The sequence below is a fragment of the Poromitra crassiceps genome, assembly GCF_964638095.1.
Source record: "Poromitra crassiceps genome assembly, chromosome: 16".
NCBI classification, from domain to species: Eukaryota; Metazoa; Chordata; class Actinopteri; order Beryciformes; family Melamphaidae; genus Poromitra; species Poromitra crassiceps.
In genome coordinates, this window is record NC_139645.1 from 34,371,326 (window position 1) to 34,396,741 (window position 25,416).

Sequence of the window (25,416 nt, forward strand, 5' to 3'; positions counted from 1 at the left end):
AAAAAACGCATTTGCCGTCTTTAGACGTCATTGGCACTCTACGTTACTATTTGAATTGACGTCGTTCGACGTTATTGGCACTCAATGAGTTAATGACAAATCTTCCCTGATAAATACCCTATAGGTAACATAAATAATAATAATAATAATAATAATAATAATAATAATAATAGAGTAGCGCAGGGATGACATATTTTTGTAGGCTTTATCTAGAAATCGCCGCCATTTGGTTCTTCAGTGGAAAATGGGCTTTTAGAATGGGGATTTCACTTAAATGCATACAATAAGGTCTGTGCCTGTGGTTTACAAAAGTTTAACGACTTGGGTTCAGCATGATACTCTTCACAAACATGAATAACGTTTATGCCTTTTGAAGCGTTTTATAAAAATCACGCTTAAAAAAAACGCATTTACGTTCCAAAAGTCATAAAAGTTATTCACGTTTGTGAAGATTATTATGCTGAACCCAGATTCGCGTTTCCATAAACCTTTGTTAACCACAGAACTTATTTTATGCATTTAAGTGAAACCCCCATGTTAAATCCCATAGACTTTCCCACTGAAGAACCCGGAAGTTTACGGGACTCATTCCTGCGGCTCTCTATAATCATAATAATAACAATAGGTCCCCCCATAACTCGAACCCTGTATGTGTGTGTGTACAGTATGTATGTATGGATATATATATATATATATATATATATATATATATATATATGGATATATATATATATATATGTATGTATGTATATTGTATGCATTTAACACTTTGAGTGCCACGGCCCTTGGGCAAAAGGTTGCTTGCTGTGCCACATAGGCCGCAATGCATTTTAAAACAGTCATATAATTTTTTTAATAATTACTATGTAAACACTGAACACGCACAAATAACGATGAGACTCTCTTCTATCACCTGCAAAAAAAAGTTTATTGATCCCATTTTCCGTTCTTTAGTTATGAGCCGGAGAAGATAGCTTGATTGAACCAAAAACAGCCCTTTTTTTCTACGAGCTGAGATAATGAGCCTTTTGTGAAATTAAACATTTCAAGCACATCACTGACTCTGAAGCAAATTTTCTGATGTCTGCGTCTGTCTGGGTGAAGTGTATGCTGCTCTGCGTGCTCTGCGTGCCCCCCCCCCCCCCCTCAACTGCACACGCCTCCTCCTGGGTGTGTCTGTTGGCTCTCTGCTGAGTTTGCTGTGCACACACAGTGAAGTGTGCGCGACATCCAGCTTTTTGGTTCCGCGTGTGTTTGTCACGGGCTCCCATGCTTCCAGTTGAGAATAATAAGGCTGATTATGCGAATGTGCTGTCGCAGCGGACACGGAGGTGCTCAGTTGTGACAGCGGATGCAGCTGCTGCGGGCACAGCTGGCGTTTGGCTTCATGCATGTCGATGCATACGGACGGATGCGATGCGATTTCCTTTTTCCCCAGCGACTTCTTCTGTGTGTTTGGCTCCACTTTCTCTTATCAGGAGAGTGCTGTCGCCACCTAATGGGTTTGTAAAATAGGTTATAGACCTCCAATAGCTACAATATTGTAAGAGGCGATGTAAGAAGCTTAGATCGACACCCCCCCGTCAAAAAAACAATTTGGAGTTACTGACGCCATTTGGCGTCGCTGGCAGCCTACGGTAAATTTCTAATGACGCCATATGGCGTCGCTGGCACTCAATGTGTTAAGTGAAATCCCCATTCTAAAAGCCCATAGACTTTTCCACTGAAGAACCAAATGGCGGCGATTTCTAGATAAAGCCTACAAAAATATGTCATCCCTGCGCTACTCTATTATTATTATTATTATTATTATTATTATTATTATTTATGTTACCTATAGGGTATTTATCAGGGAAGATTTGTCATAACTCATTGAGTGCCAATAACGTCGAACGACGTCAATTCAAATAGTAACGTAGAGTGCCACTTTACACAGGTCACTGTTGTTGAAGCATTTTAAGAATATAATGAATGAAAAAATGAGCGTCTGCACATAAGAAAAAACACATTTGATTGATATTTTATTATTAAAAAAAAATGAAAAATGTAAAATAAAATAAAAAAATAAAAAAATTATATATTTTTTTATGTAAAATCCCCAATCTAATAGAGGAGGACCATCCTCCTATGCCTCACTGGAAAAACCTCCTCTGAATATATATATACGTGTATATATATATATATATATATATACACGTATATATATGTATATATATATATGTATACGGTATATACACACATACAGGGTTCGAGTTATGGTCGAGTTATGGGGGGACCTATTGTTATTATTGTTGTTATTATTATGATTATAGAGAGCAAGCAATTCTCCACTCCATGAAAACCCTTCAATGCATTATTCAGGCGATAACGTGGGGTGGCAATGTGCCAAAAGTGAGTGCTTGTTACATCACCCAAAACGAGCCAGTCAAAATAGTGGTCGCACTAACGTTAAACGGAGTGATTTCAAAAGTGGTATTCAATGTCATGACTCACCTGCAACTGATTTGAGGTGTGCCCTATAAAAATGGTCACACCTACTGATGAAGGCACTTTCGCAGAAACATGTTGGGGTAACCCATTAAACACAGCAGAGGAGATTTTGTGTGTGCGACTTCCTGTCTTTATGTTACAAGTGCCATTCAAGTCATATCTGACTACAGTAGTTTTCAATTTATTTCTCCAAGCAAAAGTTATGTCTCAAATATATAATGCAACACTATCGAGTCGAGTCAGATGATGACTCGTGACTCCCGAGTCAGTAAAAAGAGTCTCAAGTTCCGAATGATTCGTTCAAACTCACCCATCCCTAATATATTCTGTAATCCTTTAAACTTTTAACTATTTGACTTGTTTCATCCATTTCTGTAATATACTTTAACTCATTGAGTGCCATGGACGAGTATGTTCGTCATTTCGTTTAGTAACGTAGAGTGCCAAGGACGAGTATGTTCGTCAATTGCGTTTTTTGACGGTGGGACGTGGATCAAAGCCTCAGGCATCTCCTGTACAAATATGGGAGCTATTGAAGTTGTATAACCTATTTTACGGACTCATTAGGTGGCGACAGTGCTCTCCAGATTACAGAAAGGTCCGGAAAACAGCAGGAAAAAGCTGTGATCAAAGAGAAACCGATGCATGCTGCAGCCAGAGCCATATAGATTGCTCTGTCTGCAGCTGACGTTGGCTGCGAACATCAGTCAATCCGCGCCCACAACTGAGCTCCTCTGCCTCTGTCTGTCTGTCTGCATATAGTTTCTCCACACGATTACCCGCCAGAAAGGCAGCACCCGACGCCGAAGGGCCAAACCTTTCCCTGCAGTCCGGTTCGGCATTTCCGTGTCGCGCTGGGAGCCGCCCGGCGCACAAAAACGGAGCGCTCCGAAAATAGACTGGGTGCGTGTTAGGCTGTGTGTTAGTGTGGGGAGGAGTTTGCAGCTGAGGGGGGGAGAGGGGGGTGGGGCACGCAGGCACCACACAACTACACCACGTCACTACATCAGAAAATATTAGCTAGAGTCAGTGAATGTGCTTGAAATGCTTCATTTCACAAAAGCTGAATATCTCAGCTTATAATTTGTCTTTTTGCACAAAACAGCCTATCTTCTCCGGCTCATAACTAAAGAACGGAAAATGGTATCAATAAACTTTTTTTTGCAGATGATAGAAGAGAGTTTCATCGTTCTTTGTGCGTGTTCGGTGTTTACATAGTAATATCACACAATATTCTGTGGGCCTCGAGAAATCACTGAAAACGCTCTGAAACTCTGGCACTGGGAGCGTCCGTTCTCCAAAAGTGGCTGGCACTCAATGAGTTAATATACTGTAATATCCTGTAATATACTATAGGTTAGAGAGAAGAGGATGTGGCCTTCTGTAACTCTGATGTGGTTGTTGTGGGCCTGTCTGCTGGCTGCAGAGACCCCAGAGTCCCGTAAGTTTGGATTTATTTTACAGGCTTATATACTGTATGAACACTATTTATTTATTTATTTATTTATTTATTTATTTATTTATTTATTTATTTATTTATTTGTCTGTCTGTCTGTCTGTTTGTTTGTTTGTTTGTTTGATTGTTTGTTTGTTTGTTTATTTACTTATTTATTTTACATAAAGGATATACATTTGATATTTTTTCTTCTATTTGAATATATGTGCATACTGGGGTCCCTAAAAAGTCATAATTATTCATAAGTATTAGTCATAATCATTTGGATATGACTGTAAAGATGAGACTCTTGATGATTCAATGAGCCCAATTGTATTCATGTGTGATTATGTTAATTTCCATAGTAGCCATTTCATTGTATTAGTGAGATCATTTTTTGAAACTTGAACTCACTGGATAAAATGTTTTTTCCCCCAATCATTTTTTCTGCTTCCCCTCCATTTTCTTCCCAATTGTTTCTCCCCAAATTCCCCTCTGCTGCCCGGTTGCTAGTCCACCCCCTCTGCCGATCTGGGGAGAGCTGTAGACTAGCACCATGCTTCCTCCGACACATGTGCAGTTGCCACTTCTGTTTTTTGCTTTTTTGTGATCATCCACTTACACATAGTTTTTTACGCCCTTCTACTGCAGACTGCCTGCAATCCGACTGCGAGCAAAAAAAAAAACGAGCGTGATTTTAATTGTGGTGCATTGATACAGTCGATTGTCGCAAAATCCAAATGCAGCATCATGTTATGGTCGTTGACTTGTTATTTTTCTCAGATTACCATCACCATTTAAAAATTATAATTGCATTGCTTTCATAGTGACCTTAAATGGCTGTGTGGGTGACACTCTGCAGCCCCCAATATACTACTAATATAGAATCAGAGATGATTACATTTAAAAGCCAAGAAAAAACGATGTTAATATCAGTTTTACTACTTAAATAATGTCATATTATAGCATAGTGATATATATCCGCCTAATTAATGTGTCATATTATGCTTAAAGTGTATTATATCCGCTCTGCTGCATAACGGCAGATCTTCATTCATGTTTCCCAAGTATTTTCCAAGCTTGCCGGCTTCGGTGCGAGCGAGTGGAAGTGACGTGACACATGGGGGCGTGGTTTCAGCTAAACTGGGTTGTAAAAAGTATACATGCGACCAGGACACATACCCTCAATCCGGCTTTCTCAGTCAGTGGACATGACTTAAGGTGGAGAGAGCCAACATGTTCTAAAAATGAATGCCACATCTGTGCACATTTTTCATTTGAACCACGGATAGCATGCTTGATCTTTTCCAATTTGACAAAGAAGAGGGCATCCTTTATCCAATGCGTGTGTGAGGGGGGACGAGGGCTCTTCCAATGCATCAGAATAACACGTCTCGCTAGCAGTGTTAAAGTCGAGCTGAACCCAAAAATTAATTTTATTTTATTTTCGTTCAAATACCTATGGTATGCAGTGCACCTATTTAATAATGTATGCCAAAACAAATCACAAAAATCTAATTTCTTTGGTTTTTCACACTTTTTCACATCAAAAGTTCATTTTCAAGATTTCATTCATAACATTAATCTACAGTACTACAGTATTTGCTGATGTCACCTAGTACTATCAAATTTCTACCCCATTTCAACCAATCATATCACGACATGGCAGCTGTAAATCAAATCTTCATTTCAGCATCATTTTCTCTTCCAAATAAAGGAGAAAATGGCGCCTAGTGCCTGTCATCTTGCAGAATTTCTAGCCCATAAACTAACTACTAACTTGGCCAATTGTATGGAACATACAAACTAAATCAAACGGTAATGTCTGAGAATGCAAAGAAATGTAACTGGCTCGTTAAAACTTGCATTCCAGGAATATTGTATTTACCGCAATAGTGATAATGGCGCGCGACTGAAAGCCTGGTTGTCAGGGGTCACCCCTCGGAGATTCCAGGCGGGCGGGCAGCACTCATGCATCGGATTGTCCACTCGTTCCACACAGAAGTAGCTGGCTGCCTGGTACTCGGCGGATCCCACTCGCGTAGCACCACAACACACTGAATCCCACTCGATTTGGGGGTGGAACACGCCAGGATTGGCCAATGCCAAAGCCAGGCTCCAGAATTGTCAAATCAAATCATTGACATGCTACTATGACCCGCCTCTCAACCTGTCATCTCAAGTTATGTTTTCAGTCTGAAATGGACTCCGACCCACCCGCCACAAAGGTTTTTCTAACAGCGCGTACCTCCACAGCTCCCAGGGAGCGCTGCTCTTTGCAGGGAGATAAATTAAATTAAGAAGTAAGCACACTCAGCTGTGTTTTCACCACATTTCCTTACCCATGTGGTAAAACTTTGATTTGTAACTGTTCGTTTTTAGTCATTTCAACAAGTAAATGTGTTGTGTTGAGAGAGATTAAAATCAGCACAGAGTAGGCTATCAGGGCTGATAACTGAAACGGCTATTCAGTAAAAACAAGTTTGGTGATTCATTCATGTACGGTCGTTTGAGAGTGAAAGCGCACTCAGTACTGCACATAATAGTGTTTCATTGCGACTTTCCATGGGCTGTTCTCACAATGTACAATGTAACATGCTGATCACTTGGCTGCCGTTCTGACTATAAAAGCATCGGGCCGAGCGTGGAGTGCGCACGTGATCTGCCTTGCCGAGCCTCACTCGACTATAATGAGACCGTAAAGAAGGCCACTAGATCAACACAGTGTGAGGGCAGTAAGAGGTCAGGAGGTAGGAAGCCAACCAGGGGCGAAGAGTAGATGTTAACAGATGTAATGGCCAAGTGTTTGATTCTTCCCATTCACATCTGTATTTCTTTCTGAAACTTGAAGAGTTTTCAGTGGAAGTGGTGGAGTAGGTAGGGGCAGTCATATTTCACGCCAGCATTCTGCAAAGACCCGCCCCATCTCTCTGTTCTCTGATTGGCTCAGACCGGATCAAAGCCAATCAGTGAGCAGAGGGTCAGCCTGACCGTGACTGATGCCTAAAACCAACCTAATCTACCAACAAAGGCAGCAGTAGGCTACTAGCTACGCCACTCTGAAAACGCTTCTTCATTGTTTTGCCTGCTCTGATAACACACTTGAATTGATATCTGACAATGTAACGTACTGGTAGTGTCACAGTGCCGACTGCTCCTCGCAAAAAAATAACAAATAAAATGCTCTGGTCTGCGAGGCCTGTTCTGCCTAATAGGAAGCGCTGCCTATGACCAGGTTGAATGTCTAGCTGAAGCATTGCTGCTCCGCCCCCCCTGACACTGCCAAAGCACATGCTCACATTTAAAATGTCACAGCGTCCATACTTTTTGTCATTGCAGAGACACCACTCTACGGGAAACTAGGGGGCAGTGTTGTCCTCAGGCCAGACTTGTCCTCTGTGACTGGCTCCATCACAGCCATACAGTGGAACCATGGAAAGTCGTTGGCCATAGACTGGTATGGAAAGGAGGTGCATCCCTACAACCAACTCAAAGGTAGGCTATACTGAGACACAGTGGGTGATTTAAGCTTCCCATGTTTGACCAGGGTAGATACGGATGTAACACTAAAGCGCAAATTATGCTCGAGCGAAATTGCCGGCGCTGACTGCGCCGAGGGGGTCGCCGCAGCTGGGCTTCCTATCGGCGCAGCTGGGCGTCCTATGGCGCAGCTCGGTGTAGGGGCGTGCAGCTCTTTGAAAATGTGACTCTGCGCCGTCTAGCGTCGTCAACTCATTGTTGTGAGGAATGAGGAAATGCCATTTCCTCATTTAACGTGCTTGTCCCTCATCTAGCAAAGCCTTCTGCAGGCTCACCGGAATGAGTTTTGAAATGGAGGGACAATAAAATGTTCCCCCACCAACATGATTGCAAGTTCTTGGTAAACGACACGATAACGTTTTGGACGTGTTTTGGACGAGTTATGTTCGAGTATGCACAGTCTCGCTGTCGCCGCTCAGCGGCGGCAAGGCTCCAAGTCGTGGCTGCGCAAAACCATGCCGGGCGCTTCACTCTTGAGTGGGAGTGAGGGGGAGGGAGGGACATGTTCTCTCAGATGTTTGCTGAATGGTCCTGTAGTTTTTAAATTTGAGAAAGAAAGTTGAACAAAGTCTACTCTGACTAAAGGATGTAACATGGATAAATAAGAGAAACATAATCAAGAAAATGTATCAGTTCTAGATGTATCTCAAAAACATATACGTTTGTTATACAACCATCTTTGATTTAGAATTTTACAGCTAAAACTAATCTATAGGTATTTGTACACACACACACACACACACACACACACACACGCACGCACGCACACAGACACACACACACACACACACACACACACACACACACACACACACACACACACACATACACACACACACACACACACACACACACACACACACACACTGTAACAGTCACTTTGGTTGCAATTACATGTTGGTCCACTGTGTGGCGCTCCTTGTTATTGTATTGACTTTACGGCAAGAACTTACTTTACGTCTCACTTCTCCTCCAGTCTGCCTCCATGCAAGACGCAAGTCAGACTCTTCTCTGTGACAACTTGGTGTGTGTGAATTAGCGTTCTCTATGTCTAGCTTCTACATGTGTGTAGAGAATTAGTGCCGTAGAGACCAGGCTTTATATGGTCGACAATAAATAAACAGTCTGTGTGAAATCCCACAACTGCCGTGGTTTGAGTCTGTCATGTTAGCTGGCTATCCAGGAGGCTAACAGAAGCTACACAACACCCCCAAACTTGTTACAACACACACCCACATGGCGGCTCCTGAGCTTGATAGCAAGGGAGGAAACTCAGGTGGTTTTTTTCTGTTGCAGTTTAAAGACAGATTTAGAGGAATATCTCATTTTAATTTAGCATTAGGATTAGACTGTTGTGATATCATTGTTCATTGTTGTTTTAACCTACTTACTTATGGAAGGAATTATAGTGAAAATAGATTATCCCCCCTTTTTGCTAGGGACCCCACTTTGAAAACCAAGCTTAGGCTACAACTGTACCAACCAGCTCTTTTCTTCTTTTTTCTTCTTGTTTCAGGATTGATCTCTATGCATTAGGCTATTTATATAAATCTATTTATTCACATAGATTCATGATATGGTATATAGCAGCCTGTGACATCAATGTTCTGATTAATCTACTGTCTAAATGTAGCCTATTCATAGCATAGTATTCCGATGACGTCACAAGTATTTTTCCTACCAATCTGGTGCTACAATACACACAGCTCATTGGCTGTGTCACTTGATTGTAATCACCTGTAAATTGATCACAATCACCTGTTATTTTCCTACCAAGATGGCCGTGTGGTGATGTAACAGAATACTATCAATTACTGCGTGACTGATCCTATGATGTCATTGTAATCACACTCAGGTGTGCTTTCACAGGACAGGTGTTGTCCATTCAATCAGCCCAGCTGTCTTTATAATGGCTGTCTTGCACTGTGTTTGTATGAGACTTGACAAAGGCTATGGCCGAAACTGTTGTCAAATAGCGTTAAATTAGGTAACGCTTTAGAGTACAGCCCGCAAATAAGCATGTAGTCATAGTATAACTATGGGGTACAAGGAGTGTAGTTATAGTATAACTACGGGGTACAAGGAGTCAATTACTACTTTGACTAGAGGGTAACAAGATCTGTACTTTTAGTATAACTACGGGGTACAAGGAGTGTAGTTATAACTACGGGGTACAAGGAGTGAATTTATACTTTAACTAAAGGGTAACAAGATCTGTACTTATAGTATAATACAACGAGTGTAGTTATACTATAGGCTCTTTCACACACAGATCGCTCAAAAATTGCAGTTTAGGAGTCCCGCAAAGACCGCACCCTCGCCACAGAAATTGCTTTCACACAGAGCCAAGCATGCAACTTTTTTTAATTCACATGAATGAAAAATCTTTTTCTTTGATTGGATTGTTGATAGTTTTGTTTTCAAATCTATGTTTTTGCTTACGGATCAATTTTTTGATTACAAAGTGGATTTATTTTCTCACAGATACAGTCTTTGGTTACAGGATGTAAACTTTCAGTCACAGAATAAAGACACATATATCTCTCCATACACACATTCCCGTGCTGTGGTGTACTTTCAGGTGAAATTCCCTGCTCCCGGATTGAAAGGCGAGCGGAGGGATTTCCTGCTCCTCCTAGCCCAAATGAATATTTTCATAGGTTAGTGTAGCCTAGGCTACTGTATGATGAACGAATTCATTCAACAACAAGACTTCCCTCCTCCTAGTCCGCTGAGCAGGGAGCAGGGTTGGGTAGGTTACTTTTAAATAGGAATCCCTTAAAGTTACTTGTTAAAAATTGTACTTAGTAACATAATCCGATTACCACTATTTAAAAGTAAAGTAGGGATTACTTTCAGTTACTTTTGGATTACTTTTTTTTTTTTAATCCAGGAATGTTATTTTCAGTAGAATCCATGTGGAAGACGCTTGATCTGTCTAAAGACTGAGCAAACGTAAAAGTGAAATGCTTGTTATATTTCCATGACGTGAATGCACTCGTGGGAGGAGGCACCACAGGCGTGGGTGCGTGATTTCTATTCGCACATAGGATAAGCAATAACCACGCTGTCCGTTCTCAAGAGCTATTCAGTTGGTTCATGAAATCGCTGGGCTGCGTGGCCTCCAGTGTTTGTGTTGTGGGAGATTCCAGCTGTCAAAAGAAGAAGACAACGCTCCTGGCCAATCCCGGCGCCACAGGGCGTGGTTATTGCTTATCCTATGTGCGAATAGAAATCAGGCGGCGCGGGTGCCTCTGTCATCATGAATGCTGCCTGCAGCTGCTGCTGTTGCTCCGCCTCGCTCGTCCTCGACTCGTCAGTCACTGGCACCGCACCAGCCACAGTAGGCTACACCGTTTTTTGTTGTTATTTTGTAAAATTAATGAAGAGGCAAGGGCGAATGTAATCCCACCTGTAACGCCGTTACTATACCCCCGTTACTGTAATCTAGATTACACATTTTAAAATGTACTGTGACAGATTACAGTTACCGTTTTTTTGTAATCAGATTATGTAACGGCGTTACATGCATAGACGGATTATGACTTCACGGGCCCCTGGGCCTGCCCCCCTCACGGGCCCCCCCTCACAGCGAAAAAAAAAAAAAAAAAAAAAAAAAAATTTAATCCAGAATGCAACTCGGGCAAGTTATCAGATATCTGCACTGATTGCAAAGGATGGGCACGCTTTTTCATGTGGTGACTTTGTGAAACAGTGTCTGAATTAGAGTTAGAGTCTCTTCGCAGGCCGCCTGTGGTGGCCTGCGAAGAGACTCTAGCTCATGGGCCCCCTGAGCTCTCGGGTCTCTGGGCCTGGGCCCGGTAGGCCCGTTCAGTAATACAGCCCTGGTTACATGTAATCCATTACTCCCCAACCCTGGCAGGGAGGATAGGTGCACTCGCATGGTGGGCGGGCAGATCGATATGGTGTCCTACTAAAATTGGAACGATACACGACCGCACGCCAGTCATCTCTGTATTGTTCCAATTGAGTAGGCTATACTAAAATTTGAACGATACACGACCGCCCGCATATCAAACAGCTGCAGTCTGCATAACGTTCGTCGGGGGAATAGTATAGGCTATAAATGCACATGACTATTTAACGTTAGTAGTTTTTGTAAGGGAATGCACAGAGCTGATTTCGAGAGGGAATATCCTCAGACCAACTCCCACAGACAGCTATAGCCCTCTGAAGCTTATTATTATATCCGTTAATTTTACCTACTAATGTCAACATCGTTTGAGCATAAAGCCTAACCGCACGGAGCATTCCTCCTGGCGCCCCTGCAGTCATGATTGTATAGGCTACTTTTTTTACTTTCACTCCTGCACTTTCTTGATACATGAGGTGATTTCCCCTGTAATTTTTTTATGAATGAGCTGACCATTCGCACCTTTTCCGGCTCGCTGCTACGACGCTTTCAAATGGAGGCGGGTTGCCAGGTAACCCGGCGCTGTTACTACCTACCGTCGCGGGACAAAAGGCGTAAAACAATTGTCCACCAAATCGCGTTCACGACTTTCACATCGGAGGCGCGAATCCTATTTTCCGTGCATTTTTCGGCTTTCAAGGCCGGTGTGAAAGAGCCTACATAACTATGGGGTACAAGGAGTGAATTTATACTTTAACTAGAGGGTAACAAGATCTGTACTTATACTATAACTACGGGGTACAAGGAGTGTAGTTATAGTATAACTACGGGGTACAAGGAGTGTAGTTATAGTATAACTATGGGGTACAAGGAGTGTAGTTATAGTATAACTGCGGGGTACAAGGAGTGAATTTAGACTTTAACTATAACTACACTCCTTGTACCCCGTAAGTTATAGTATAACTACACTCCTTGTACCCCATAGTTATAGTATAACTACACTCCTTGTAAAAAAAAAAGGAGCGTCCGCACATCAGAAAAAACACATTTGATTGATATTTTATAAAAAAAAAAAAGATTATATAAATCCCCAATCTCTTCTAAAAAATGGAGGACCATCCTCCTCTCCCTCACTAGAATAACCTCCTGTGACACACACACACACACATTGGCCATTAGGGTGCCCTAAGCGCTATTCTTTTCATTGTGCCCCCACCCCCTACCAAGAAAAATTCACAAATTCAATCGTCTGAGTGTGTGTGTGTGTGTGTGTGTGTGTGTGTGTGTGTGTATATATATAGAGAAATCTGGTAATAGTAATTTTGTTATGTTTTACTTGAGATGCCTGAATTATTTGATGTTAGAAGCAGATGTGCTTTATTTTGAAACTCCAAGAAGGAAGTATCTGCCATATGCAGGGAAGTACAGTAGCTTAACTACGGAAATAGTGTCTTGCAAGATGGACTGAAAAGTCCACTGTTTATCTCCCTTTGCTGCAGCATGTTGAAGAAATAAATGTTCAGTTTGAACAACACCCGTTCTGATCATTATAGAGCAAGATGATGGCTTTCACTACACAACACTGTATTTACCTAGGCTACGTTACATATTTGCGGGAATGGGAGGAATCTCGCACTTGTACTGATGTCCAGCATGACTGGTGACGAGGGAAACGTGAGTTTGTTTACTGAGTCGCATGTAATTAACGAGGAGATCCCGCAACTTTCTTTTAAGGGGAGAGTTAATTTTAGAAGGGGCAGCATTACCAAACTGCCGGGCATCCACCGCACTGTCTGTTTGACCGTGGTATTCCTGCTCTGGATGATGCCCTAGGCGACACTTGGTGCCCTACGCTCAGTGCGTTGTGCGCGTGTAGGGAACCTGATTAAAGTTGAAGAGTGGATTTCAGTTTACAGCTCAATTTGTTATAGCTGCCCTCTAACCAGACTGTGTGACAAGGGGAGAAAGTACAATCTCTCTACTTGCCAAACAAGATGACTGACTTCCGCCAAAAACACACGTCATTACCGTGATTCAGTCTGAGCGCAACACAAAAACATACTGTAATGAAAAAGTACCCGGCGTCTATTTGGGACCAGCGTATATTTACCAAAATATGTAGCCAGACACAGCATCTATAACCGCCGTCTATTTGGGACTCTGTGTTTATTTGAAGTTTTACGGTAGTCATAGCGTCATCTGCCGGTAACACGAATAGCGGTTTATCTCGAGGACCGTTCGGCAGATCGACTTCAAACTTGGGGAGTGCACTGCTGGGAACCCGACGGAGTGCGGTGCTGAATTTCGGACACACGCATAGTTGTAGCGCCATCTGCTGGCAACACAAAAAGCGGTTGATCTGGGGGTGCGCTGCTGGGAACGCCACAAAGTGTGGTGCCGAATTTCGGACACACTCATTGTCATAGCTAGGGTTGCCAACCGTCCCTTAAAATACGGAATCGTCCCGTATTTGTAAACAAAAAGATGTGTTCCGTATTGAACTGATACAGGACGCGCTTTGTCCCGTATTCGAGAGACACTGTAGTACAAAGCTATTTGAGCGAGTAAACTCCACAGAGGAGTCTCGTCCGCTGGCAATGGCACCGCTGCCTCTCCCCTATGTAGCCGGTGTCCGGCCCGGTGTCATGTTACAGCAGCCTCTGCAGCCATAGATATATATAAAGGCTAGATGGCTTAAGACGGAGTCAGCAGCGTCGTTGAACGGCCGTCATCTTGCTACAGTGCCTTTCTGGTACGTTCTATGGTAGCTGGTGACCTGCACAGACAAAAATACTCATAACTCGCTGAAATCTTGACGGATTTACAAACGGTTTGGTTTATTACAAGCATATTCCGTTCCCGAGATAGACCAAAAAAAAAAAAAAAACACTAAAAACACTATTTTTTTGATGAGCTCCAAATTACACCAAAATTAAACCGAAGCATCTATGCCATGAGAGGGACTCAGGCACAAAGTTTCATGCAGTTTCATCCATTTCCCTAGGAGTTATGATCATATGATGTTGCCATACTAACCCAACAACAGATGCTCATAACTCCTAGTAGCTCCCTGTAGCAAGATGGCCGCCATGCGACGACGTCGCTCTCCATTGGCCGGCAGCGCGGGTAAGCTATCTAGCCTTTATATATATCTATGTCTGCAGCAGCCTAGCGAGAGGCTGTGGACAGTGTCAGCCAATCAGAGGCAGAGAGGGGCAGGTCATGCCTTCGCCTAGCCTTCGCCATCATGGGAAAAAAGAATATTGCAGGCAGGACACAGGGAGCACTCAAAACAAGTTCCTCACTCACCAGGCATCACAATGCCATCGTTTTTTCACATTGTTAATATATTTAGATGTGATAATAAAGGCTTCGAGAGCCTGGTTTAGGTACCTTGAAAGTGCTTGAATTACTCTTAAAAGCTGTAGCCTACAAACCCTGCTTACAACAGTAGGCTATTGCAGGTGTAACACTTGTTACAGTAATCAGAGATATCCTCAGTCTAATCCATACTTTTCAATAGCCTAATTGTCCTTTTATTCAGAAGATTTCATCTGAAATCTAAAATGTTTTGCACTAATGATGTAAACTCTTGCAGGTCTGTCTATTCAAAAGAATAGCTATGTAAAATTGCTGTTTGCACTGTTGAAAGAAATTTCTTGAATGAGTAGGCTACATGCCAATGTGAAGATAAATTAGGCTACCTCAAAATGTAATTTGCACTACTAGTCCGGGAGCCATGGGGTTGAACCTCGCTTCGTCGGATAAAGTTTTTTTCTCTGCTGATTCTTGTAGTTTGGGGGTACCTATTCAAAATGCAGGAGGGTGCCCGGTGAGTACCCTTGAGCATTTTCAGATATTAACCCCTTAAGTGCCAAAATCGCAGAAAAATAGGGATTTATTAGATTTCACGCAAAATACTCAAATCAAATCCATCACATTTGTTTTCTCCAATGTCGATTCATAAAGGAGGTCATGTACAATGTATTTCATTCCAAATTACATAATATTAAGCCTTTTAGGCCGTGCCAGCAAAACAAACTTTTTATGACAATATGGGTCGTGCTGGATGAGAACATCCATTGAGCCTTTGCTCATCTCAAGTAGAGATTCAGAGTAGATGATACACATTGGGAGGTGTGAAGTGAAGGGCACATTTTGCTGATGGTCTTCACGGTAGTTAAGCCTATTTGGATCTTGAGCATCCTACTCTGAAACATGCACAGAAGATTGTGCATGGCAAACCATGCACTTCACACAGTTGCACTTATTGGAGTTAGAAGGGTTTTCATCTCCAAAATGTGTCTGGGACAAGTTTGCAATCTTCCGGTAGAGTGGTTGGGCTCAGTGACCTGTTGCATGTGTCTTTTTTTGCATCCAAATTCCTCAGTATTCAATGCTAGTGGCAGATTTACATTGAGATTTCACCACAAGATTGCATGAAAGTGGGCCCTTCTTAACATTCTCAATGAATGCTTCATTCGATGGCAGTAGAGCAGCTAAGTTTGGAACAGGCTGAGATGAAGGCAGTGACTTGGTCGAGGACCTGCTGGAACAGTGCAACCACATTGTCAATGGCCGATAGTTTGTACGGTTTTGAGGACTTTGATGAGAGAGCCTTTTCCATAGTAAGACGCTACAGTGTCGCATCCCAATATGGCATGGGCTGGTAAAAGGTTCTTCACAACTTGTGAATGCTTGGCCAGTGTTGACTTGATGTCCACTATTGCCCTTTCCTTGTGGGGCGATTTCATGATGTGTGGGACATCCAGTCCTTCCTGATGGTAATGGTGAAGGAGTAGGATGAACACATCTGTGTCATCAGAAACCACTGAGATTTGATGTGCTTCTCCAACACACCGGACCTTTTGGACAATGATGGTATCAGCTTCTTCCTGCTGATTTTGTAGATCATGTCGGCTCCTTCTTTCTTCCAACCTGATCTCAATGGGGCATGGGTCCTCCCCTGTCACATGGCTCCTCCCCTGTCACCACCAACTTGTAGATGGAAAAGCCGATCTTGGGTCAGTTCCTCACATAAGATCTAAGAGATGGTGTTTCTAGCTGAGCTCTGTCTCTGTAACATCTCAGGTGATGGACGGCATGGTGGCTCAGTGGTTAACACTGTTGCCTCACAGCAAGAAGGTCCCGGGTTCGAACCCCGGTCCGTCCCAGGTCCTTTCTGTGTGGAGTTTGCATGTTCTCCCCGTGTCCGTGTGGGTTTTCTCCGGGTGCTCCGGTTTCCTCCCACCATCAAGAAAGACATGTATGTTAGGGTTAATACTCCTGTCAGTGCCCCCTGGCCAAGGTACTGGCAAAAAGAGCTGGAGTTGGTCCCCGGGCGCTGCACAGTGGCTGCCCACTGCTCCTAGTTCTAGGAAGGTTCCTAGTAGAGGATGGGTCAAATGCAGAGGATGAATTTCCCCAAGGGGATAAATAAAGGATAACTTAAAAACTTGATACTGTAATCATAGCACCTGTCTAAGATGAGGTAGACGTCACTGTCTGATAGATATAAAGTCAGCCGTGTCATAACATTTTTGATTAAATCAGCTATGGTAAAATCAGCTGGCCAGTGGATGGTCCAAAGAAGGGCTGATCCATCAATGACAGTGACATCTGCAACACTGGCATTCCTCCTGGAGATTTTGACTTGGAGTGACTTCTTCAGTGTAGACTTGGATTTACAAATTCACATTCCGTCCTCGGTAAACATGGCAGTTGGGACTGGTGCCAGCTTATAGGCGAGGACATCCTTCATGTCAACTTCATGGTCACTAGACAACAGTGTGATTACCCTTGAATCGATGGCATTTAGGTCATAAATTGTGGAGATGCCAACTTGGATTGATTTGGTTGTTGTCATTGTCTTCACTTTGTTTGAGATGGTGAGACTTTGTTTGAGATGGTGTTGTAAGATCCCTCTGGCCAGGTCAACATCTTCTAACATTGCCTCCTCAATCTTTATGGCACTGTCTACATGTAGGTAGGGTGATATTGATGTTCATGATGCTTTCCCCTGGATGTTCATTGGGATCCAATGGATGTAGGCAGGTTTCCAGTTTCTGGCAAAGTCCTTGACTTTGGCATGTGCTTAACCCATGGCTTTAGCCTCCACCTTGTGATAGAGATGAACCTATCTGTCTTATCCTCTTCTATCTCCTTCATGTCTGACACAATCTTGCAGCATATGTGGTGGCTCAGGGCCCAGATCTTCAGTGCCTATGGCTTCACGGTAATCCAATGATCCCTCCATCACTGTGGCCGTACCTCATGAAAGTGGACTCTATGAACTGGTTGCTCCACAGGCCATTCCATATTCCACTAATGTGTCGCATCACATGCTGCTCCTGGAGAAAATTGCTTTGTGGAGGAAGCTTCTCCATGGAATGAAGATAGTATGGCCATACCTGACATGGTTGACATGGCCAGCTGCAAAGTAGTAGGTAAGCATCTTCTGGAATGTGGTCAGATGGAGAAGCCAGTCACCCTCATGTTCAGCCCAGATGTATGACATCATCAGCATCATTGGTTTTACCAAGACCTAAACCCAAAGTCTGGCTGTTCTGGTCTGACTCGTAATCTGATCCAGAGCCCACTATCAGCCATCAGTGAACATATAGCCCCAACAAAACTCATCAATGTGTGCATACCCCCAAGTAGGGATAGAACGGTAACGGGTTTAATGATAACCGTGATAAAATTCCTTACAATAACCGTACCGTTTAACATTTTCATTATCATTAAAACCGTGGTACCGTGATTACCGTGGTACTGTGATTACAGTGCTTTGAAAAACATGGTAAATACTGTCCATCATCAACCAAAGTTGGCAACAGTCTCCCAGATGCAAACGTGCAGCCTTTGAGAAATGATTTCAGTGAGTGTATCAATCCTTTTTGGATCTGAGTTTTCAATATAAAATGTTGTAAAATGATTTCAGTGAGTCTCTCAGTACTTCTTGAACATTTTCAGCATTTTCTTTATGAATACAGTGATAATACAATAATCGCGATAATTTTAGTCACGATAATCATGATGTGAAATTTTCATACCGTTACATCTCTACCCCCAAGACGTTTAAGTGGCACAGCCGCATCTATAAGTGACGTGTGTCTGTTTGAGGCGAGATGTGTGTGAGGCGAGATGCAGTGTCCCAGCCATCTTGACTGGGGTGGCCCAAGTGGGGCACAGACTCAAGCAAGGGTAGCACTGATTGTGGCATTTAGGAAGGATGTAGAAAGTTTTCCCTCACCAAAATTTAGCCTAACTTCACTCTAGCTTAAAAATAAGCCCGCTACAGCCTCTGAAAGACAGTATTGTTGGCCACAGATGCCAGCATCCTCAGGATTTTGGGGTGGCCAATTAGATTTCAGGGGTGGCCAGTGCCACACCTGGCCACTCCCTAGAAACTCCCCTGCCGAGATGTGCACACAGGATTTGAGCAGTGCACCTAGACCCCTCCCCCCGGCTGTACAAGGAATTGAGAGTGGATACAGAAAGTGTCGCAGCTCAAAGCCAGTGAAACATGCACACACGCACGCATATAGTCGCGCACACGCACACACACACACACACACACACACACACACACGCACGCACACACACATAAACACACACACACACACACACACACACACACACACAGTGCCAGAGAGAGGGGAGTGGGGGAGAAGGGTCTGACTTGCGCAAACCTGCATCCGCTTCAACACCTGGGAGTGATTTATCAGACTAAAAGTCCTCTGCTTATTTCATGTTTTTATTGGGGGTGGGGGGCACATGGCACGGGAATCAACGCTACATTATACATGACATCCTTGCTCCTTTATGAATAAACATTGGAGAAAGCAAATTTGATGCATTTGATTTTGCATGAAATCTCATAAATCCCGACTTTTATGGGATTTTGGGACTTAAGGGGTTACATTAATATCTAAAAATGCTCAAGGGTGCTCACCGGGCACCCTCCTGTATTTTGAATAGGTACCCCCAAGGTACAAGAATCAGCAGAGAAAAAAACTTTATCAGACGAAACAAGGTTCATCAAAAAAAACAGCCTTTGGCTCCCGGACTATACCTGTTTATTGTTTTTCTTAAAATGTTGAACTTTATCCATAGCGCCAAAAAAATGCAAAAACTGATCAAAACCAGGTCTGTGTGTTTGCTTGTATTAATGAGTAGCCTAAATCAGAGGTTCTCAAATGTTTTTCAGCCAAGGACCCCTTACAAGATAGAAAATATACCGGGGACCCCCTCATTCTGATTTGTGATTTTGGGCTGAGCTTAATTGTTTCCATGGTAACGTGCTTGACTTTTAATTTGATAGGTTTGTTATTAGAATGTAATCCATGAACCATTTTAGATTTAAAGCATAAACTATTTTCGTTGAACTATTTTTTTTTTGCAAAAAAATATTATTTTTTTTTGACCGAGGGAGGGAGTTCGTTCCACCATGTCGGTGCCAGGGACGAAAAAAGTCTCCAATGGGACGCGCGACTATTGACTACATGTAGTGGTGGAGGGGCGAGGCATCCAGCACTAGTGGAGGGGTGAATCTAGGGAGCGGTGTGAGGGCTGGAATCTGACGGATGCATCAGATGAATATGCCATATCTTTTGGCCAAAAAGATATACTGTATATATAAAAAATAAATCAAAAAATATATATTTTTTGATTTATTACATTACATTTACATTACGTCATTTAGCAGACACTTTTGTTTTGTCCAAAGCGACTTACAATATCACAATTTGTCAACAGTACAGAAAACCACTATGCAACACAATCAATGACAGCCAAGATATTTTGATAGACTAGCACCATGTAGGAAGTAGTTTGAGAAGGAATAAGTAACATGTAGCATTTCTTTTTTTAATTAAAAAAAAAAAAAAAAAAAATTACTTGCAAACTTTTTGCGGACCCCCTGGCAAAGTGCCACGGACCCCTGGGGGTCCGCGGACCCCCATTTGAGAACCACTAGCCTAAATGGTTGAAGCCAAAGCCAAAGCCAGCAGACCCCCAACTCCCCCCCCCCGGACCGCCCCCGTTCCTTATTTCCATTTCAAGAAGTTGGCAACCCTAGTCATAGCACCACCTACTGGCAACACAAAAAGTGGTGTATCTCAAGAAGCGTTCCTCCGATTGACTTCAAACCTGGTGGGTGTGTGCTACTAATGTTACCTCAGTCTGGCTTGGCTTCTCTAGGGTTTTTGGAAGTTACTGAAAATATGACCCCCTATTTTCTCAACAAAAAAACAAAAAAATCACTCAAGATATTTATCCACATGACAAAGCAGATCTTTAATGTTCCAAAAATGACAAAAACCAAATTTTTGACAAACAATTTAGTTACCCCCTTTTGGCTTTGCAGGGCAGTACTGGGGAGCCAAGAAAGTGCATTGTCGAATTTCCTGCAATTCGACCAATCAGAACATGGCTTTCACATATCTTGAGAACCATTCGTCCAATCGATTTCAAACTTGGGGGTTGCGCTGTTCGTGACGTGACCAGAGTGCGGTGCCAAATTTCCAGTATCCACCTAGAAATGAGCGTGAAAATTTCTCGTATACTAAGAAATATGCTCATTTCTATATTTAGTTCAAATACCTGCGTATTCAGTGCACCTATTTAATAATGTATGCCAAAAAAATCAAAAAAATCAAAAACATTTAGTTTTTCACACTTTTTCACGTCAAAAGTTCATTTTTCAAGATTTCATTCATAACAGTAATCTACAGTTTGCTGACGTCACATAGTACTATCAGATTTATACCCCATTTCAACCATACAGTCTATGATTTCAACCAATCATATCACAACATGGCAGCTGTCAATCTTCATTTCAGGAGAATTCTCTCCTCCAAATGGAGAAAATGGCACCTAGTGTTTGTTATCTGGCAGAATTTCTAGCCCATAAACTAACTACTAACAACTAACAACTTGGCTAATTGTATGTAACATACAAAATAAAGCAAACGGTAGGCTAATGTCTAAGAATGCAAAGAAATGTAACTGGCTCGTTAAACTCGCATTAGGGGATAACATAAGGGGTCTTCCCTCGGAGATTCCAGGCGGGCGGGCAGCACTCATGCATCGGATTGTCCGCTCTGCTCCACAGAGAAGCAGCTGGCTGCCTGGTACTCTGCGGATCCCACTCGCGTAGCACCACAACACGTTTCGTCTGTAAGAACTCTGTTGAGAAGCTAACCCTAACCATGTTATGAACTCTGTTGAGAAGCTAACCCTAACCATGTTAAGAACTCTGTTGAGAAGAATTCTGTTGATAAGCTAACCCTAACCATGTTGCTGCATAGGTCGTGGTGACCTGAACATTTCAACTGGAGAGCTGAAGATCACAGGATTGACCAGAGAAGACAGTGGATCGTACACAGCAGACATCAACAACCACCTCAACAGCGAGACTCATCTCAAAGTCATCTGTAAGTGTTTTATGTTGGCAGTTTGTCCAGTTTCAAGTCGGTGATGTGGAGTTGTGTGCGATTCACCACTTGCTTTTAATTAAGTGTAGCCCACTGCTATTTCATAACTGTTATTTCTGACAGCCCATGAAGGCAGCATTAGTGCGACAGGCAGCGACATCATTTTTCCTCCGGATGCAAAGTAAAGCCAAGCTGAGACTCAATGTTAGACAGGAGAGGAATAATTAGAAAAGTGAATATAGATGCTTGAAAAAATATATATGAAGGATGTCAGGAGAGAAATATGTAGATGCAAGAGAAGATCCGGACCGGAGACACAGAGGGAAGATACAGAAGAGGATTTGATGCTAGCTTTATACCTGAAAAGAAGATTTTGCTTGGAGGTGAAAACTGGAAGATAAGACCGCTCGTCACTTGGTATGAGAGGAGAGAGAGAAGAGTTCGGACTGGTTTTGTTTGTAAACCCAGTTCTGAACTGAGAGAGCACCGATCCACACAGAACTACACATACTACAACCGCCTCATTGAGTTTTTAAAAGTGCAAGCCAGTCTCTTCATAACCTAGACTTGATGTACCACTGTGATTGGACATTTCTCCTCTTAAAATACACTGGGTTCCATAAGCGGCAACCTCTGACTGGGAAAAATGATGCAGTTCCTCGAATGGCCACTTGAGGCTGGCTCAAAAAGCGAGTAAGTCCAAATAGACCCCATGTTAAAATGCCCAACTTTACAGCAGAAATAAGCATGTTTACAACCTGGTTAAAAAAAATTGTTTTGGTCCCTATAGCGATTTCACCGTTCATGAAACTGTACGGGAAGTGAATGTTTATGTAACTAACAATGGGAAAATGAGCTGACTTCTCACTTGATTTATGAATTTGGTTTGCTAGAGATTGAGTTCATGATCTCAATCTCTAGGTTGAAACTTTCAAGTCTTATTTAAAGTCCCTGGAAACCAAAATTAATTAATCAAAATTAAGCATTTTGAGTTCATCACACCACAGGAACCTATGTTAATAAGCCACCAGCCACATTTGAATGATGATGGACGTCGCAAAGTATATAAATTTAGGTTTGACAGTCAAGAGAAAAGTCATGAGAATCCATTAGAATTTCTGATCCTACATCTGCCACGGATGGTGTGGGCGTGTCCACAATACTCAAGCCGCGAGAGGAGGAGGGGAGGGGGCGAGGGGGTGGTGGGGGCCAGAGAGGAACTACGACTTGCAAGTAATGTATGCGGCAAGCTCAATCGGTGTTGTGCAACCTTACATGTTTGAGCCACCAGAGTCCACATGTAATCCAGATGAAGAGGACACAGCCCCCCCCCCCCCCCCCCCCGAGAATCCTCGTTCCTCTCAACCTGCAACCGAATGGTATTTTCCCTCCTTGACAATTATGCAAGTTAGGAATAAGTATTTCAGTCTAGCTATAACGTTATTAGCTAGCCAACTACGTTAGCAATAACACTATTTAGTCACAGATCAAGGTAGTAGCTATCATGTTTTCAGTGTTGTTGCATAGCAAATATAACATTATAGGTGCCAGAACCCCCTAGTATTTCATTCACATGCATATCTTGAGACTGCTTTTGTGTAGAGTAGTGGGCGGATCCATCCCAAAATATCGATACTACGTCCCGTTTTGAGGATCGATACCAGTTTTTTCTCTCTCTTCTACGGTTATATCCATCTCATCAACTGTTCTGTGTCAGTGTAGCAGCGTTCAACTCAACTAAAAACACTGTTGGCCAACTGAAAACTCACCCGGAGTTAGTCAGTCTGTGTGTGTGTGTCTCTCTCCCCCCCCCCCCGCCCTGCGCGCGTGTACAAAGGTTTTATAGAACGGACCGAGCTTTGATGTGATACGATTTTTCATTTGAGCACGTCGGGCACTGCTCTCTTCAATGCGGAAGTGGAAATCCAGCCATTTATTATTTAAAGCGATTTTGGGGGTTTGGGTTGAAACTAATGTCTCCTACTTTCTGAGGCACCCAATTACTCACATAAGACCCTAAATAACATAGTTAGAAGGTTTTTGTGGATTTTGGTTTCTAGGGACGTCTCTGGACGTCCTAAAAAAAAGTAACGAGGAGTGCCAAGGACGTCTGTGGACGTCCTAAAATCATAATTCATATTATTCCATAATTCTGCTGTTTAAGGTCGTACCTAGCCAGTGAGCATGAATCCCTTCAAGGGATCACACGGCGCCACCTTAAACATCGACACGGGAGCTGCGCCACCCACCTCAGATCCTTTACTTTGTGCAGGAGAAAGCAGGGAAAGACGTGATCAAAGGGGAAACCGATGCATGCTTCAGCCAGAGCCGTATAGATTGCTCTGTCTGCAGCGGACAGTTGGCTCGGCTGCATCCGCGCCCACAACTGAGCTCTTCTGCTTCTATCTATCTGCATATAGTTTCTCCACACGATTCCCTGCCAGAAAGCCAGCACCCGAAGCCGAACGGCCAAACCTTTTCGTTCAGTCGCGTTTGGCATTTCCTTGTTGCGCTAGGATCCGTCCGGGGCAAAAACGGAGTCTGTGAGAAAACAGACTCTGTGCGTGTGGGGAGGAGCCCGCAGCTCAGAGGTGGAGGGGGGGGGGGGAGGGGGGTGGGGGGAGCAGGCTGCACAGAACTACACCACGCCACCACATCAGAAAACACCAGCCAGAGTCAGTGAATGTGCTCGAAATTAGAGTGCAAAAAGTATTCATAAAAGTGACTATATCTTGAAAAGTAAAAAAAAAACGGCAGAAAACCCTTGAAAGTGCACTTCTTTCAGAGGCTGTCATTTCATAATGGAACTGTCTAGAAACAAAATTTCTTCTTTGGAAGAAGCAGGAGTGTTCAATGTTTCATTAGAGTCCAGCCCTGTCAATATAGCCCTAATAGAAAAAATTCTATAGCTGTTTTCAACTGAATGGAAGTGAATCTGGCACAGGCTCCAGACAATTTTACTGAAGCGCTGTGGCACTCAATGTGTTAATACAGCATGATGTTCATTTTGTATATTATGGTCCAATTAAGCCTCAAATAGACGAGAGAAAAGACGATGCTTTGACAGGGTTTTTCCTGCATAGAGAATTACGAGGCGGCCGACTCCATATAATTTAGCTCCGCCTCCAGCTCTTGACAGGTGAAACCATACTTGCAAAAACGCTAACAAGCGTTGCACTCGTGGCTTGGTGATGAAATAGTAGCTCAGCAACCTTTACCAGTAACGTCAGATATAGACATTAATTTGCCCCCTAAACCTTCAATCAAATAACAATTTCATACGAGCATATTTATGGTTATACATTACGTTACACATAGACTGGTTGCCTTTTCACAGCCACTTGTTCTGTATGAGATGGTAATCTGTAATGTAGCCGTGCCCATTAGCCTCTGATTAGCTACAATAACGTTATCAGACGTCAACTACGCGCTCCCGCTCACGATAAAGAGCCTTTTTGAAAGCACAGTCTGCAGTCCTGCTGCTTAATGCTGTTTCCAACCAGGAAAAATATGTTTTCGAGGGAATATCAGCTCTCTTATCATTAGTGCGACTGTGTTTAGCAGCTCTTATCGGCTCCTCACAACTACCCATGTCTGCTAGCAACAACAACAACAATAAGACTTCTGGTCTGAGTTTT

General features: G+C 42.9%; 1 protein-coding gene across 1 annotated transcript in view; it reads left to right on the plus strand.

Annotated features, from left to right (window-relative positions):
- The window catches only part of LOC310791603 (protein NLRC3-like), a gene marked incomplete at both ends in the record, with an annotated part of 150,176 nt that overhangs the window by 111,286 nt on the left and 13,474 nt on the right, over window positions 1–25,416 (plus strand). Inside the window, 2 exons of the mRNA XM_083653268.1 lie at window positions 7,265–7,420; window positions 21,653–21,778. Of these exons, the coding sequence (XP_083509394.1) occupies window positions 7,265–7,420; window positions 21,653–21,778 (282 nt within the window). The remainder of the gene's footprint in view (window positions 1–7,264; window positions 7,421–21,652; window positions 21,779–25,416) is intronic.